This window comes from Octopus bimaculoides, chromosome Z (genome assembly GCF_046866305.1).
Source record: "Octopus bimaculoides isolate indiv1 chromosome Z, ASM4686630v1, whole genome shotgun sequence".
Taxonomy (NCBI): domain Eukaryota; kingdom Metazoa; phylum Mollusca; class Cephalopoda; order Octopoda; family Octopodidae; genus Octopus; species Octopus bimaculoides.
Genome location: NC_142944.1, coordinates 33,492,671 through 33,511,339, shown reverse-complemented (window position 1 = coordinate 33,511,339; position 18,669 = coordinate 33,492,671). Strand labels below are relative to the sequence as shown.

General features: G+C 35.4%; 1 protein-coding gene across 11 annotated transcripts in view; it reads right to left on the bottom strand.

Moving 5' to 3' along the window:
- Positions 1-253: 253 nt before the first annotated feature.
- The window catches only part of LOC106874410 (uncharacterized), a 90,536-nt gene continuing 72,120 nt past the window's right edge, over positions 254-18,669 (bottom strand). For 3 of the 11 annotated variants that reach the window (XR_016244739.1, XR_016244743.1, XR_016244741.1), the window contains 5 exons: positions 14,653-16,941; positions 14,160-14,324; positions 13,368-13,514; positions 1,909-2,050; positions 254-770 (listed from right to left, as the gene is read on the bottom strand). Coding sequence is in view for 5 of the 11 variants with exons in the window: in XM_089365163.1 (XP_089221289.1) it covers positions 730-770; positions 13,368-13,514; positions 14,160-14,324; positions 14,653-16,941 (2,642 nt within the window). In the remaining 6 variants the exon portion in view is untranslated. Of the gene's footprint in view, positions 771-1,908; positions 2,051-9,963; positions 10,259-13,367; positions 13,515-14,159; positions 14,325-14,652; positions 16,942-18,669 lie in introns of those variants that run through there. The other 8 variants (XR_016244740.1, XR_016244744.1, XR_016244742.1 and 5 more) reach the window with 5 other exon arrangements.

Below are 18,669 nucleotides of genomic sequence, written 5' to 3'. Positions count from 1 at the left end.
ATATATAAATATATAATACATTTGTCATCATCATTTAATGCCCATGGAAAGCAGACATTAAATGATGCTGATGAATTATATATATTATATTAAGTACTTTACTAGAAGCAGAAACTTTGCAAATTTCCTCGTTTCGTATTTCTGATTATCACCTGAAGAACAGAAACAAAATGGGTAAGAATTTGTAAAATTTCTGTTCCTAATACAATATAAAACTCTGATGTTGATATTGAGTACTCTCTTTTCTCCTTGCTTACATTCTAGTGTTTACTCACACACACACACATACACACACACACTCAGAAAAGAGAAAGTGTGAGTGTGTGTGTGTGTGTGTGTATGTGTGTGTGTGTAAATTTGTACACATATATCTATGCATTTGAGTGTGTATGTGAATTTATGTATATGTACTTAAATTATACACTTTATTTATGTACAAATATACATATGATTTTTTACATGATAAAAACCACACCCACACACTTTCTATCCCTAATGATGCTTACACATACACACAATCTGCGCGCGCATACACACACACACACACACATGCAATTTTCATAAATGTACACATACAAGTAGACTGGTAGACAAGGTTTAGCAGTGTCCTTATTTGTGGATTTTCTTAATGTATACACATCACAATAATGGCCACAATTGCTCGGGTATACGTGAATGATATTTTCTCAGTCTTCTAACCTCATATCACCAGAACCAGAGTCATAAGCTTTATGCACACTCAACTTCCAAGGTGGATGTGGTTTGTGAATCTACAAAAGAAAAGAAAAATCAATTGCATTTTTAACTTAATTATTCCAAATATAAATTTTATGAAACAACAACTTTAAATTAATTTTGTTTTGCTTTTTTTATGGGAAAGCAATGCCAACAAAGACAACACAGAAAACTATTTAAATAGGTTTTAAAAATCAAGAGGAAATCATAATAATTATATAATTAGGCAAATCAAATTATGTAGTAATTTCATAATTAAAACACATTTTTACTTATGAATGGATGCTATGAATGCTTCAAGTACCTTTACTTATTAAATTTACAAATTAAGATAGATTTTAATAAAGCAATTAAAGTAATAATGTAATTAAAGTAATTGAAAGTATTGAATCAAAATCTCAGATGCAACTTAATGGTAAAAGGAATTTTTTGCTTTTTAAACATTCAAAGAACAAAAAAAGTTACACAAAAACATATAAAACAGTTTGAAACTTTAAAAAAATATATATATATAAAAGCAACACTTAGTAGGCAACACCTAAATAATACACTTTTTTTAAAATGTATTAATGCAGCAATTAGACCTTTACGTTAAAAAAAAAAAGAACCAAAAAACTCAAAATATTTTATATATATGTACACACACACACACACACACACACACACACACACACACACACACATACATATATAAAACAGGAAAAAAGCAAAACACAAAAGTTTTTATTAATATATGAGATAGCTTATTGTAAAACTGTAAAGCTGATAATTATTATATGCATATATGTATGTGTGGATTTGCGTGTGGCTGTGCACATCATCAGACATACTCTAGACAATTTTCTTCACCACAAACTTAGAATTTTATTTTTTTTTTTTAGTAGAGAATAAATTTAGTTTTAATAAGCTCAATTTTACTAAAGATTTTTCTTTTACTTTCTTTATGTTAAAAAAAATTTTCATCGTTTTTTTTTCTTCTCCCATATAATTTCTATTTTAAACTTAAAAATCCCTAAAATATGAATTATAGAAACGAATACCCCAGATATCGATGCATTGAGGCAAATATAGCAAAAAATGTATTACAGTATGCATATTTCCGACGACGCTACAGCGTGCAGGCAGGCAGAGACATATTGTAAAGAAACGAAGAGAGCGGTGAATTTGACCTACATCGCAGTCAGGCAGCAGTTGGACAGCCATCAGGTGTGACGCTGTCAGAGTCAGCTGTAGCAACCATCTGCCAAAATTCTTGCCTAGTGCTGCCAACCAGCTCCATCTACCATAAATGGAAGTTTCCGTTGCAGACCCCGCTCTGGTTTGACATATCAAGTAAAATGGAATAGCCAAATAAATTAATGAACAGGGCTTGTCAAACATAACAAACAAAAAAAGGTGCAGATATCACACAGCAAAAAAAGATACATCTCTAACGATTACAGGGAATGAGAATGCCAACTTTTAAATATTACAACTGTCATATTCCAAAATACTCAATAATAATAACAACAGAAAGGGAAATGAAAACAATATTTCGACCAACAATTTTAACTTTTGACAATTTCTATGGAAAATTTACAATAAAAAAAATTAATTCATTTAATTGAAGAATTAAAGAACGTAATTTCTTTTTAAATTTTAATATTATCTAGAATTACCATAATATATTGTTCTTAATGTGTTTTACCAATACACACATACACACACACACACACACACATGCACGCAGCCAACATAGGAGCCACTGTTCAGCTGCTTGCTTTGTTAATAATAAAAGATAAATCTCCCTCAAATCCACCCTACAGTCTTAAATATGTAGTCCCTGATATATGAAAAGATGCGATGGCTAAGGAAAGAACATCTCTAATCGTTGTTCTACAAGACTAGAGTTGACCAGAGATCAAATGACAACAAAATATTTACACTAACACACACACGTGTGTATACGTACATATACAGCAATACACTAATTGGCTGAAAAGCTACATAAGTGATTCAATGCCTAAGAGGTTTGTGTATAGCAATTATCAAAATCTTGGCTCTCAAGTCCCTTTGTAACTTTTCGACCAATCAGAAAATATATATATATATATAAACTCATGTATTTCACCACTTTGTATTACCTGTAACACACACACATACGCACTCCAATATGACTGATTTCAACACCTTTAACAATATTGCCCACAAACAATATTAAATGACATTCATACTACCAGAGTCATATCCTAGTTTTTTTTGGGGGGGGGGGGGGGGCTTACACTGTAACAAACTCCCCAACACAAAAAAAAAAAAACAGACAGCTTAAACCATTCCAACTACAGAAGAACTATTTTGTTTTACTGTTTACTGGGAGATTTCCTTTGCTGCTCTCATTTATACGTCTGCCATAACGAAGAGCTCCCCATGTCTACTCATCTGCTACCTTTGTCTATTTCAGTGCCAACCATGTAGGACATTATGGTCTGCCTAAGAACCCACAGTATCCAACTCCTACTGGAAGTACCATGCACTGGCACCTTCATGTTTTAGACAACTCCTTAAGCTCTCTCTCTCTCCCATTAACCAGTTAGCATTCAGATTACTCTGTGAAATGTAATGCTAGTTTATTCACACTGTTTTCAATTAATTATGCATTATCTTGTAGCTTTGAAATTTCAATCATGTGATTGTATATTTTTAGAATGACAATGTAGGGTAGGTATGAGTGGCTGGATCCAGCCAGTTTGAACATAAAACAAGTAGTAAATTTGGGCAAGATATGGTCAGTTTAAATGCTAAAGAGTTAAAAACCACCATTTCAGATTTGTCTTCTTTACTAATGGTTTTTCATATTTTTATATGAGTCTCCTACAGTTGTTTAGAACACAAAAGTTTTTACAAAGCCTTCTCAATGCTTCTAGACTTTCTCTGTCTCATCTTCTGGACAAAATGCTAGTGACGGGTATTGCTACACAGAGCCAATATGATTGGTATTAGCATTGTTTAGTTTCTGGCAATTACATTTATACATCATCCAGAGATATGCACTCCTAACGAGTGCAACTGCAATCAACTAGACCACACAACACCAAACAAAACTACAGAGGAAAACATTAGTAAACAACACATCTATACTATAAAAAATTCCACACAAAAATAGGCAATTAATGATAGGAGCAATGATGTGAAAAATAAACATAAAGATATCATCATCATCATCATCATCATCATCATCGTTTAACGTCCGCTTTCCATGCTAGCATGGGTTGGACAATTTGACTGAGGACTGATGAAACCGGATGGCAACACCAGGCTCCAATCTAATTTGGCAGAGTTTCTACAGCTGGATGCCCTTCCTAACGCCAACCACTCAGAGAGTGTAGTAGGTGCTTTTACGTGTCACCCGCACGAAAACGGCCACGCTCGAAATGGTGTCTTTTATGTGCCACCCGCACAAGCCAGTCCAGGGGCACTGGCAACGATCTCACTCGAAAATCCTACGGGAGCCAGTCAGGCAGTACTGGCAACGGCCACACTCAAAATGGTGCATCTCATGTGCCACCCGCACAAGAGCCAGTCCAGGGGCACTGGCAACGATCTTACTTGGCTTGCCGGGTCTTCTCACGCACAGCACATTTCCAAAGGTCTCGGTCAGTAGTCATCGCCTCGGTGAGGCCCAATGTACGAAGGTCTTGCCTCACCACCTCAGCCCAGGTCTTCCTGGGCCTACCTCTTCCACGGGTTCCCTCAACTGTTAGGGTGTGGCACTTTTTCACGCAGCTATCCTCATCCATTCTCACCACATGTCCATACCAGCGCAATCGTCTCTCTTGCACACCACAACTGATGCTTCTAATGTTCAGCTTTTCTCTCAAGATACTTACACTCTGACGGGTATTCACATTGACATTACACATCCAACGGAGCATACTGGCTTCATTCCTTGCGAGCTTACGTATGTCCTCAGCAGTTACAGCCCATGTTTCACTGCCATGTAGCATGGCTGTTCGTACGCATGCGTCATATATATATATTATATATATATATATATATATATATATATATATATATATATATATATATATATGTATATGTATATGTATATGTATATTCTCTCGATGATTGTCAAATATTCAAATTCTGGGAGTAATGTTAACATAAATCATATTGGCCCTTCACGGCAGCAACACACTCTAACACTACATCATCTTGAAGATGAGATCATGAAGCAGTCTAGAAATGCAGCTGATGGATTGAAGCAAAGCTCATTATGGCAAACAAAATGGAAGTGACTCATGAATATATGGAAGAAAACTAAAACGGTAAATAAATGCTTAAAGGAAAAGTGTGTGTGCGTGTGCGTCTGCACATGTTCGTGCATGTGGGTGGGTGCTTGCACACACACAAACATGAATCTGTGTTTGTTCAGACAATAGTACTTACAAGACTTCATAGATATGGATGAAGTAGAGGTGATCGGGTGGAATAAAATAAGGTTCTGTTGTGTTGTTGAAACTGCATAAGAGCTGAATAAAGTTTGTGAATGAAGCAAGCATATGCGAACAATGACCTTTGACGGTTTGGCCAATTTCAAAGAACAGTCATTTTCTTTTTCTCGTTCTTTTCCTCTCTATCTACCAGTCAACTGTTCTAGATTCATCCCCAAGACATTGACAAAATAAACATCACAACACAAACAAGAAAAATGAATGGTACCACAGTTATTTTAGATTACAAATGGTAAACATTAGCAGTTTTCCAGTAGACCAATCACTAGTTCACTGTACTTATGACAGCAAGGAAGTATCTGTAACTCATGATTAAACCCCAAAGTGAGCTTCTTAACTGCACAACTGTTTTGACATAAAGATAAATGACTCATCAGAACACACACATTAATGGCATTTTTTATATATAATGCCATTAGTATGTCACAAGCTATTATATTTGTACGGTAAATAAAAGTAAGAATGGGTGACACTTCATGACTTTTGTAATGCCACTGCAAACATGACAAATAAAATAACAAAATACATTTCAGGATGTATCATTTATTCATTAATCCAGTATGACATAACACTAAGTAATGTAACCAAGTGAAACACAAGTTTAGTGCTACAGCTCTTTAAATTAGTAGACCTATCTGTCATGTACACAGTACAGGGAATTATACCACACTGTAGTACCTACTTACAGCTAGGTAGACTAGACTGTTGACAGTTCAGTGTGTTGGTCATGTACACAGTACAGGGACCTATACCACACTATGGCACCTATTTACAGCTAGGTAGACTGGACCGTTGACAGTTAAGTGTTTTGCTCATGGACAGAGTACAGTGAACTATATCAAACTACTTAGAGTTAGGTAGACTGGAATGTTGACAATTGTGTACCTACTTAAGGCTAAGTAGACTGAACTGTTGACAGTTAAGTGTGTTGCTCATGGACACAATATAATTTATTGGTCATTTGTGTGTGCATGTGCACATGTGTTGAACATTCTTAACCCTTTCGTTACTATATTTCTGGCCAAAATACACCCCTCATGAGTTTCAATTAAATTCTAAAATAATCATGAATTTAGACTAGTCTCATTAAACACCTGTAACTTTTTTATTTATCAACATATTAATGTGATATTTGGAACATAATTAAAGAAAGGGTTCTTAATCAATTCTATTGCATAAGTTTTGTCTCACAGTTCTCCACGTACGGGGGGGGGGGGGGTACTGCTAGTGTCTCTCACATGTATATATTGGTTCAGCTTCACGAATCGTACTCGTTCATAATACTGGAAATATATTCATCGCCAAAAGGTTCCTGATCGCTCCAGTAATTTGTTATTCTGTGTAACTGTCTAATATCCATGATAATATTTATGGCAAAAAATGCCTGTATTTCATCTACAGTTGCAGGAAACCGCAAGCTATCTTTTTTTTCCCGGTTTGTTTACATTCTTCGTAACGGTTTGTTTCTGCAGTAATCAGTTGAAACAAGCATGAAAAGGAAGTCTAAAGGTTTCGCTTCCTGAGAAAGACTATGGCTAGACCCTGTTTCCTCACAAAAATTGTTAATAAAAACGTTTGTTTTAATTTTTACTCCATTCTGGTGTAAAATCATCCTCGCTGTCACCGTCGCCGCTTTCAGAATCGCTGATTTCGGTTTCGGATCCAGAAATATCCGATTCCTTATCGTTCACCACGTGCTTTTGTAGCTCATTCATTCTTTTCTTCGATATCTCCATATCTTCTGCTGAAAAACCTTCAAATTCGGAATCACTGCTTGATAGCATGAAACTCCTCTCCATCTTCAAAGTTGAAAAAAATCAACGACGCAAAAAATGTGGAAAGAAATCTTCCAAAATTCACTGAGTTCAAATATCAGGCCAAACAATGTGGGAGACAATAACTCAACTGTTTGCAAAGTGAAATCAGGTGTTTTAACGACTGTATTAACGAGATTTGGGTTCAAATATACATTTAAATAACAATGGGTATGCTCGGCCGGCTACGGCCGGGTTAGTCTTATGAACCAAAAATTTTTTGGGCCGGCTACGGCCGAGTTAGTAACGAAAGGGTTAAATCATTTACACTTTGCATGGGTTTATCTGACATGATTTCAGCAAAACAGTGATGACATCTTTTTGTTGCCTATATTCAATATGTCCTGTAGCTCTGTACTTTGGACTTATGACCACAGTAATTACTTGTGACCACAGTAATTTTTAACTGACCACTTTCCATATAGCCACACTTTCAGCAATGTTTCTCCAAATACTAGTTTGGAATGTGTGTACAGTATAGCATGTAGATGGCAATCCAAACTACAACTTCATAGCTTTGTTTTATCACTCTCAACAATTGTATTCTTTCTATTACTCTTTTACTTATTTCAGTTATTTGACTGCAGCCATGCTGGAGCACCACCTTAATCTTTATTTCAATGTCAGATTTCACCTTAGAATTTGTTTTCTTTGTTTCTTGTTTATATCTTATACTTGTTAAAAACTCAAGAAAACATATAACATATTCTTTTACTTGTTTCAACCATTTGACTACCGCCATGCCGGAGCATCGCCTTAGAGGGTTTTTTAGTCAAAGAAATCAACCCTAGGGCTTATTCTTTGTAAGCCTAGTACTTATTCTATCAGTCTCTTTAGCCGAACTGCTAAGTCACATGGATGTAAACACACCAACACCAGTTGCCAAGCGATGGTGCATGGCAAACATACAGACACACACACACACACACACACATGACAAGCATCTTTCAGTTTCCATCTACCAAATCCACTCACAAGGTTTTGGTCAGCCCAAGGCTATAGTAGAAGACACTTGCCCAAGATGCCACAGTGGGACTGGATCCAGAACCATGTGATTGGGAAGCAAGCTTCTTACCACACAGCCATCCATGCCTGTGCCTATATACATATATTGAATCATCGTCGTTTAACGTCCGCTTTCCATGCTAACATGGGTTGTAAATGAAAAATTGAATGGATAGGACAAAAAAAAAACACAATAAAAAAAACAATAAAAATGTTACATGAGGCTTGAACCCACTTTTCCTGGTTATCCTTGAGGTTGTAGATTTCAATGCTACTTTGTACTGGTTTTTTAACCTTCTACACCCTTACCCCTCATTTCTATCAACTGTTCCTATTTACATTGACAGTGCAATCTTGAGAAAAAAATTGTGGTTTATTAGGCCCAGAGACAGGCATACTTAGAATAGTAGATTTGATGTCAGCTAGATAACACTGCCATTTAACCATAGTGTATATTAGTTTGAATGCTGCAAATATGTGGACCAATTCTCCAAAATTCCACTCGTACACTCATCACCACCACCAATCTCAGAGAACCTGCATATATTGTGTGCCATCTTCCCCCTTTGAGTAAACCATAAAACTACTCAAATATAAATAAGAATTATACACAGGAATTCAATAAGCTATTATTCATACACTCACATGTTCTTTAAACAACAGCCAACACTGAATACGTAACTAAAAAAATGCTAACTCCATACTTCACAATGGTCAAAATTATTGATTTAACCCTGTATAGCATTCAGATTACTCTGTCAAATATAATGCTTATTTATTCAAATTTTTAAAAGTCAAAATTGTATTATCTTGTAGGCTAGAGATTTCAAAGATGCGATTGTTTATTTTTAGAATAACATTGCAGGGTAGGTGTGAGATGCTGGATCTGGCCAGGTTCAACATTAGACAGGTAGAATATTTGGGCCAGATATGGCCGGTTTAAATGCTAAAGGATTAACTCTTTTTTTTTTTTTTTATATTTCTAACTGAAAAATAATTGCAAACTTAGACTGGTTGAATGAAACAAGTGACTTTTTATCATTTATATATATATTAAAGTGATTTTAAATTACAACTTAAAACGGTCTTCCATAAATATTTTCATGGAATCTGTCACAAAACTACCCTAATTACAGGTAAAACATGAAAGAAAGATATTTAAATATTTTCAGATAGCCTCATATAAAATGAAACAATATCATATAAGCTTATTTTAAATGTCCTGATTATTATGTTTATGGCAAAAAAATGCTTTCAGTTCTTATTCCTTTGCTTACAATTTACTTGCTACAATTATAACATGGGATTCAAGTCAATAGAAGTAAATAGTGAATAGGTTTTTGAGCCATGAGGATCACTGATCAGATCTGAATTCTGATAATTGTTGAAGAAAAATATTTCTGAAGTTTTTCCCCACCCCTCCACTCTCTTTTTGGAAATGAGCTTTTTCATGCTTGCATGGGATGGATGGTGTTTATTAAGATATGTTTTCTATGCTCAGATACCCTTCCTGTTACAAACCCTCACCTGTTTCCTAGCGAAGTAATATTCCCCTATGGCTAAACATATTTCCACAGAATATTGGAAATGAATGACACTGCTTATTTGCCAGTCTCACTCTCTCACTCAGAGAGGGGGGGGGGGGAGAAGGCTTCTTTCAATTTCTGTCTACCAAATCCACTCACATGGCTTATAGTAAATGTGGCCCAAACTACCATGCAGTGAGACAACCTGGAACCATGTGGTTGGAGAGCAAACTTCTTAACCACACAGTCATGCCTGTATGGTTGGATACTAGAACATCCTTTCTAAAGTTCACAATTTGTTATGTTTGATACATTTTTTTTATTCCCTGCATTCCAAGGCCACTATAACTAAATCTGAAGCTTATATTATTTAAAAGATTTAAAAAGCCAGTGTCATAGCAAGTAATTTATAATTTTTATTTATTTGTTTACTGAACAATTTCTGAGTTATAATTCATTTAAATGAGGAGTTGAGATGTACTCTGAGCTCTTGTGAGTTTTTACAGCACCCCTCTCACTCCAGCGCTGTATCTCTACCATCATTCTTTCATTTCAATCACTTATCCTGAATCTTCTTGCAACACATTCTCTTATTCACCTTCTTGGTCATGATGCTTTGAACAGAGTCAGTGAGTAATGAAAACTCTCTAGGGGTAGAGAGCACAAGGAAACTTCAATAGTGTTGGCACTGCAATAAATTGAACCCAGTGCTCTATAAGATAGTTAGCAAATGAACAAAGACAATGTAAGTTTGATGTAAAGTGGTCTGTATGGAGACATTACAGCATCTCTGTAATGTTACACCAATGATAATATGCACCCTGTACATTCTGTAAAGTATAAGAAAAACTATCCAAGTAGGAAAATATAATGTTATGAGAAAGACATGATTCTCTGTCCCATCTAGAAAGACAGTCCAAATAAGAATCAACTCTGATTGTGATGATCAATCCAATTAATGCCAGTATGGAAAACATGCAAAACTGATGATGACTGATGTATATAAAAGACTCGCATGTATTCATATGTAAAATATTTAAGCATAAAGTCTGTCAAGTGGATAAAAGATAATACTACCCAACCATGATGTAAAACTGCCAACTGTTCTAGAGATTAAGCAAAGTACTTCATCTTACATCATGACCCACAACAAAGTAAAATTAAGAAACAACATGTAGCTTGCAATGATTTTGAACTAATGAGGTACCAAATGAAATTTTATCCATTTCAAGTATTAATCCTTAAAAGAATTAAAAAGATATTCCATTGACACTACATATTTCAAAAGATGAAATCAGATTGTTCTAGAAATGAAGAAATTATTGTCTTTGTAGTGTGATGTAGGAAATAAATCTAGATTGAAAAAGTTGTCATTACTGAGATTAACATTAACCCTTTAGTGTTCAGATTACTCTGTTAAATGTAATACTTTTTCACTCAAATTGTTTTGAATTAACCATGCATTATCTTATAGCTTTGAGGTTTCAATGATGTGATTGGTTATTTTTAGAATGTCAATGTAGGTTAGGTGTGAGAGGCTAGATATCGCCAGTTTGAATATAAAACATGTAGAATATATTGGGCCGGATATGGCCGGTTTAAACACTAAAGGGTTAAACCTTAAATTAGCTGAGATAACAACAAAGCCTCCTACAACTTAGAAAGAAGATGAGATGTTCATGCTGGAAAGCCTTCAATCATATGTCTGTATAATCAGGGCTGACAAACGGAACAAAGCAATAAACAACCAACACAAACAAATGCAACCAAAAGCCTCTACATGATGGCTTAACTTGGTAGAAATAACAGCTAAATTCCCCTCAAATCACACCCTACCATCTGAAAACAGACAAAGAGGATGTATTGACAAAATATATATAAAAAAAAAAGACAAAATGGTCACAGCTGACATTGGGGATCAGAGTTCTCCTTAATCAGAATACACTTGGGGCTGAACAACAGCAACAACAAACTTAAGTGGGGTAAACAACGATACTACACTTGTCTTTTAATTAATATTCACTACAAGGAAATCAAAATTTAGAAAAATTAAATTTATATCAACAAGTGCCAACACTATCTTGACTAGTCAGTAAAAATAATACCAACTATGAAATCATCAATAGAAGAAACCAATGTAAATATTCTAAACAGATATTAATGAAATTTTTTTTTAATATTTCTAAAATTTACAACAATAAATAAGAAGTATTTTGTAAATGTAAAAGGGAAAATGCAGTTCCTGTAATAGGATTTCTGAATAATATTTGCACATCTACAATAGCAGGACACTTATCCAAAACATAACATTTCTTCATTTATTTAGGTTTATTTACTTACTATATGTGTGTGGGTGTGTGTGTGTGTGTATACATATATATGTGTGTGTATATATATATATATATATATATATATATATATATAAACACACACACACACATATATATACATGTATATATACATATATATATATGTATATATATATACATATATATATACATATGTATATATGCATACACACATATGCATATATATATATATATATATATATATATATATATATATATATATATATATATATATATATACATATGTATATATATACACATGTAAATATATATATACACACATACACACACACATATATATATATAGACTAGAAACTAAAAGTATATGTAAGATCTAATTGCCGTTATTTATTTAGAATATGCATAATTCATATACATTTGTAAGTGTGCGTGTATATGTGGTTGTGTGTGTGTGTATATATATACATACACTCACACACATAAACATATATAAACATACATGTGTAAGATAAAAATGAAGGATGCATATGCACCACACACAAACACACAAAAGGTGCATCAGGCACTTGAAAACCACCAAATTCAGTGTGTAATTTTATTTCTCTTTCACTTGTATCAAAATGGCAGGAGTTAACTTGAGACAAGAAATTTATTTAAAAAAATAAAAAACCAAAGAAAGAAAAAAAAAATCAGCACAGTGTACTCTTGACTCGAGCCATTCTAATTCTGTGACCCAAAAATTGATTGCTTCTTGAATGTTGCCAACTCCTTCAGGTTGAGAAACAAAAAAGAGATGAGGTCCCTGATAGAGGTGTGTGTCTTTAGGCAAAAGGACATTCACAGCAGTCAGATACTGTCAGAGAGAATGAGTTTGTACAGTAGGTCCAAAATATCATCAAGAAACACCCCAGCAAGTCGGTGAAAGGCAGTGCTGAAGAGCCCAAGAAGACACCAAAGTACAAGTTCTATATGATGAGGAAGAGTTCAGTTCATCTCTGGCAGGACTCCCTCCAACCACAACATAATGTGGCCTCCTAATTCTCCTGGCTTGGGCATCCCTTGCCTACTGCATCTTGGGCATCATCAGATAAGGAAGAACAACAAACAGACCACTGTACTCGGGACACATCAAGGAACAGCCATAATAAACATAATGGACAACATGAGCAAGAACCACTTAATCCTGACAGGCTGCAGGAAATTTTTTTGCCCCGACTCATTTCTTTAGTATAACTAGTTGAACATGTGCATACCATATTTCTCAAACTGTTATATTTTTCTATTTAATCTGTTTGTTTTTTTTACCTCACAAAGCGTTTTGTTCTCAAGTACCTGACACACTCTTTATGCGAGTGCATGCATATGCATGTGTGTGTGTGTGTGTGTGTGTGTGTGTGTGTGCATGTCATGTAACATCCAAAAAAAATAAGTTAATCCTAATATTATCTGCAGACAGTAAGATAGCTACAAGGTAAAAAATAAACTCACTTTCTCTTTCTTTCCTCTTTGCACGTTTTCTCCGCCTGTCAATAGAGGCTACTTCAGTTTTAAGGTTCATGTACAGTCTCCGTATTTGTTGTATCTTTTCCATCAGGAATGTGATTCGTTTCTCTCCGTCAAGGTCCTGAGCTTCTTCTGCAAAAATAAACCAATAAACTTTAAAATAACCCTGTAAACATATGTGCAGTTAATTCTCATTCAAGCTGCAATGATTCAGTCATGTGGAATAATTGATCTAAACTGTTTCTAACAGAATAGTTCTAGAACAAATGGTATCTAAGGATGATAAATGGAGCTCAAATATGTGTATGTATAGAGATACAGAGATGTGTGTGTGTGTATATACACACACGTGTATGAAGATAGATATAGACACATACACATGCACACACATATATAATGTGCATGTATGGTATGTGTTTATATGTATGTCTGTGTGCGTGTGTGTACACACACACCTATATATACAAGTGCACAAACACACACACATATGTATACATGTAAGTGTATATAGACTAATATATAACACTACTACTGCAGTCAAATTGTATACAATCCCTTTTTTTTTTTTTTACTGTTACCACAATTACCATGCCAGCATCTCCTCCTTTAGTAGATACATACCATTCTTATAACACCAAACACTGTATAGAATATTTTCCAGAACATTTGAAATTTCTAAAGTATAAATCTTTAGACTGAATATTCCGTATTACTAAAACACAATTTCACATTGAACAATTATTGAGCAGTAAACCTCTTGCAGGAATAAATACTTACCTAGGTTAAAATTGTATTTAGAAGGTCTTGGAGGTTTTGACGTGATAGAATTTGGTTTAGGTAATGGTGGGTGTGGAGATAAAATGTGTGGTATTGAAGACACTTCATATTCTGGACTTGAAGTTTCAGCACCCTTGTCTTCTATGCTATAGTTTTCTTCACATTCTAAATTACAAAGAAAATAAACAGCACTAAATTTGGTATTTTTGTTTGGCATCCTTAATAATTTTTAAAATTACGCTCTTAACTATTATTGTGTGTTTGTTCAATTCCAATTAAAGTGAATATATAACAGTACATTTAAAGAATATATGTATATTAGTATATTATAGGTACATTTAAAGCACAGCATTGCAGGGAACTACATAAAAGTTTGAAGAATTCTAAATTACAATAAAACTTTAAATTGAACCCCATATAGATATGTACACCAGTACTAGTTAACTACCCTTAAATTATGTAACACCTAATAATGGATAACTCCATGTCCTACCTGATGGTTTAACTTCTCTCCTCCTCTCTAACGAAGTTTTGTTAGTTTTATTTGTACGCTTTTTCTTCTTTGTAGGGATATAATCAAGATCATCTCTTTTCCGCTTTGCAGTTGGAGCGACATCGTTGCTACTATCTGAACTAGGTATATTTCCACTGCTACTACCACAGCTGTCATTTGATATTGTGCTTGCATTGCACTCGTGTGGAGATTCACTCCCAGGAAGTCTGTCCCTGTTGATTGTTTCATGATCGTCATCATCCTCAAAATCCCCGTCCTCATCTTCCTCGTGATCAAGATCTCTGCATATACCACCCTGATGTTGAGGCATTACATCTTCGGCATCTGATGGTATTAGATCGGTTTCTGGAGAGTAAGGTGGAGTGTTTGATAATACTACCTGTCTTTGGTTTTGTGAACTGGTGATGTCTGAACGCGAACAGCTACTTCCGACGTCTATACCATAATCATCTACAATAGAGCGAACTGTTTCCAGAAGACAATGAGCTGAAGCAGAGCCTGGTTTAACTGATGGTTTCTCAGCAGGTGCAACATCAGGGACAACAGACTGCACATGAACAACTTCTTTTGGAGCCATGCTGTACAAAGATTCAATATGAGCCTCAGACTTGGCATTGGCAACAGCTACTGCGGCTGATGCTGCAGCCGCAGCAGCGACAATTGTAGATTCCGTGTCATTTGTACTAGAATATGTCTCTTTGCTCTTTTTGCTTTCTTTCACCTTACTGAAAGTAGGTTTGTCTATTTTATCACATTTTTGCGATTTACTACTGACAGGTACTGCTACATTCTTCTTCAGGTTATCCTTACTTTCAAGAACAGAGCTTTCGAAATCATCAGATTCAGCAGCTTTCTTTTTGATCTTCTTTTTAGCTGGTTTCTTCTTCACAATATCGCCAAACTCTTTAGAGACTTCTTCACCTCGTTTGAACTCTTCTTCAGTTTTTATATCAATGTCTCTCATCACATCACTAACATATACGGGTGGTCCCTGTTGGCAAGGACCATAAAGGTTATACACGTTGGACTTTAACTTTAAATGATGCAACGTACTTTCATCTGGAACTGGAACAGCTTCTTTGATGTTACTTAAAACAGTTTGTTGTTTTGGTTCTTTACAGTCTTTCCTCTTTGGCTTTGCCTTTTCTTTCTTATCTGCCTCCTTCACAGGAAGAACACTTTCTACACATGTCAGAGGTGGTTCAAACATCACCGACTGTGATTGATACATGTATGGGCCCATTATTCTAGGCAACATCTGCAGCTGCTGCTGCTGCTGCTGCTGTTGTTGTGGATGTTGCTGTTGTGAATGCTGTTGTTGCTGTGGTGGCGGTGGTGGCGGTGGCGGTGGAGGTGGTGGAGGTGGAACTGGTGACTGTTGTTGGTGTTGTTGCTGCTGCTGCTGCTGCTGCTGCTGCTGTTGTTGTTGTTGTTGTTGTTGTTGCTGCTGCTGCTGCTGTGGCGGTGGTGGTGGTGGCGGTGGCGGCGGTGGTAGCGGTTGGTGTTGCTGTTGTTGTTGTTGTTGTTTCTGCAGTAACTGCTGTTGTGGTTGTTGTTGAGGTTGTATCTGCAACTGCGATTGTGGTGGTTGTGGAGGATGAGGCTGTAGTTGCTGCTGCTGCTGCTGCTGATGCAACTGATGTTGTTGCTGATGTTGCTGCTGCTGCTGCTGTTGTTGTTGTTGTTGTTGCTGCTGTTGTTGTTGTTGTTGTTGTTGCTGCTGCTGCTGCTGTTGTTGTACATGAACTTCACTTTCTTCAGAATCATCAAAAATCTTCTCATCACATTCTAAATTAAGGACATCATCGGTATCATAAGACTCAAGAACACGCTCCTTTCTCGCCTCAAAATATTCAGCTTGTTCCTTTAAATTATTGCTGTCCTCTTTTAGCATTTTGGAAGTCGAATTTTGGGCTTTTACTATTTCATGACAAGTCACAGTTAAATTTTTAAAATTAGCACTTCCATCTGTAACAGTTAAGACCCTTTCTTCTTTCACTTCAGGAACTCTATCCTTAGGCTCTGAAGCAAGTGGAACAGAGTTTATTTGTGGTTCTTCTGGCTGAGAATGAGACACGTTCTTTTCTGCTTGATCACAGCTCACAATTTTTTTGCTTTCAGCCACAGAATTCCTTTCAATATCATCCATCTTTTTCAGCATCTCTTTAACAGCTTCTTCCTTTGATGTATCAATAATAACTTTGTTTTCTTCTTCTGCATCTTCATTTTTATATTCTCCATCACTTTCTCCACTATCGTCACTTTCTGCTAGATAAAAATAAAAGAACGGTATTGATTTATTTAAATAACAACAATAACAATAATCATAATAACAACAACGATGGTTTCAAATTTTGGCACAAGTCCAGCAATTTTGGAGGGATGGGACAGTTTGATTACATCAACCCCAGTGATCAGCTGATACTAATTTTACTGACCCACAAGATGATGAAAGCCAAAGTCAACCTCTGTGAAATTTAAACTCAGAATGTAAAGATGGACAAAATATTGCTAAGCAATTTGCTTGGTATGCTAATGATTCTGCCAACTCACGACCTTAACAATAATAATAATCCTTTCTACTAAGAACACAAGGCCTGGATTTGGTGGGAGGAGACTAATCAATTACATCACCCCAGTGTTCAATTGGTACTTATTTCTATTGACCCCAAAAGGATGAAAGGCAAAGAATGTAAGGATGAACAAAATGGCATTAAGCATTTTGCCTGGTGTAATAACAAGTCTGCCAGCACACTACCTTAACAACAACAAAAACAACTCTTTCTACACACAACAGACACTTAAATTTTGAAAGAAGGGCTACTTAATTACATCAATCCCAGTACTTGACTGGTACTTATTTTAACCCTGAAAGTTAACTTTGGCTGAATTTGAACTAAAGAACACAAAGCTATAGGAAATGACACTCACAATTTTGTCTGGCATGCTAACAACTTTGCCAGCTCACCACTTTATTATATTATTGTTGTTGTTGTTAATAATAATAATAAACATGATTTCACTTATTTGCCACAAAAGGTAACAGATGTGTGAATATAATATTGTCAAATTACAAAACTAGAAAGAGCTTACACAATATCTATTAGAAAAAGACTGGCATAGTAAAAAAAAAAACAGAATAACAAATGTATGAAAAGAGGCCCCAATACAGGAACAGCTATCTTGGCCAAATCAAGGAATCCTACAGATCCAAGATTACCTTGTCTACCAAGAACAAGTGCCTTCTTCCATTTGTGTTCTCTAGTTTACAGGCATATGCTCAAAATAAATGAAACTATGCCCACCACTCTCACCCACCTTTCAATAAATTTAACCCTTTACCATTTAAACCAGCCATATACAGCCAAAATATTCTACCTGCCCTATGTTCAAACTGGCCAGATCTGGCTTCTCATACCTACCATACAATGTCATTCTGAAAATAATCTATCACATTATTAAAATCTCTATGCTACAAAACAATTTATGTTTAGTTCAGAACAATGTGAACAAATAAGCATTACATTTGACAAAGTAATCTGAATACTGAATGGTTAATGGAAGGCAACGAGCCGTCCACTCTCACCAATCTCTCAAAGTGAAACTTGAAGAAGCTGATGAAGGCTTGACCAAAAACATGTCTGTTCTCAGTTCTTTCAAAAACTATATATACTTTCTAGTCAGAAGAAAGTGATGTAGCAATTCTCTCAATGAACTCAACTGATTGTTAGAGTTACTGTACACATAACAGTTATTCAATGTTAATCCAGAAGTCAGTAATGCTCAGACACTGAATGCATACAGAATGGTTTTGTTGTCTTGCACACATCTTAGAAAAGGTTAGCTGATGGTGCTATGCTTGTAAAGTTATCTCAAGCTAGCAATGTCCCCTTCCTTCCTTAATAGCAATGCAAGGCAAAGGATTTCTGGAATAATGTAAATGAATGTTAACATTTCACTTGTCGTTGTTTTAAAGAAACTGTGATGTTAACATTT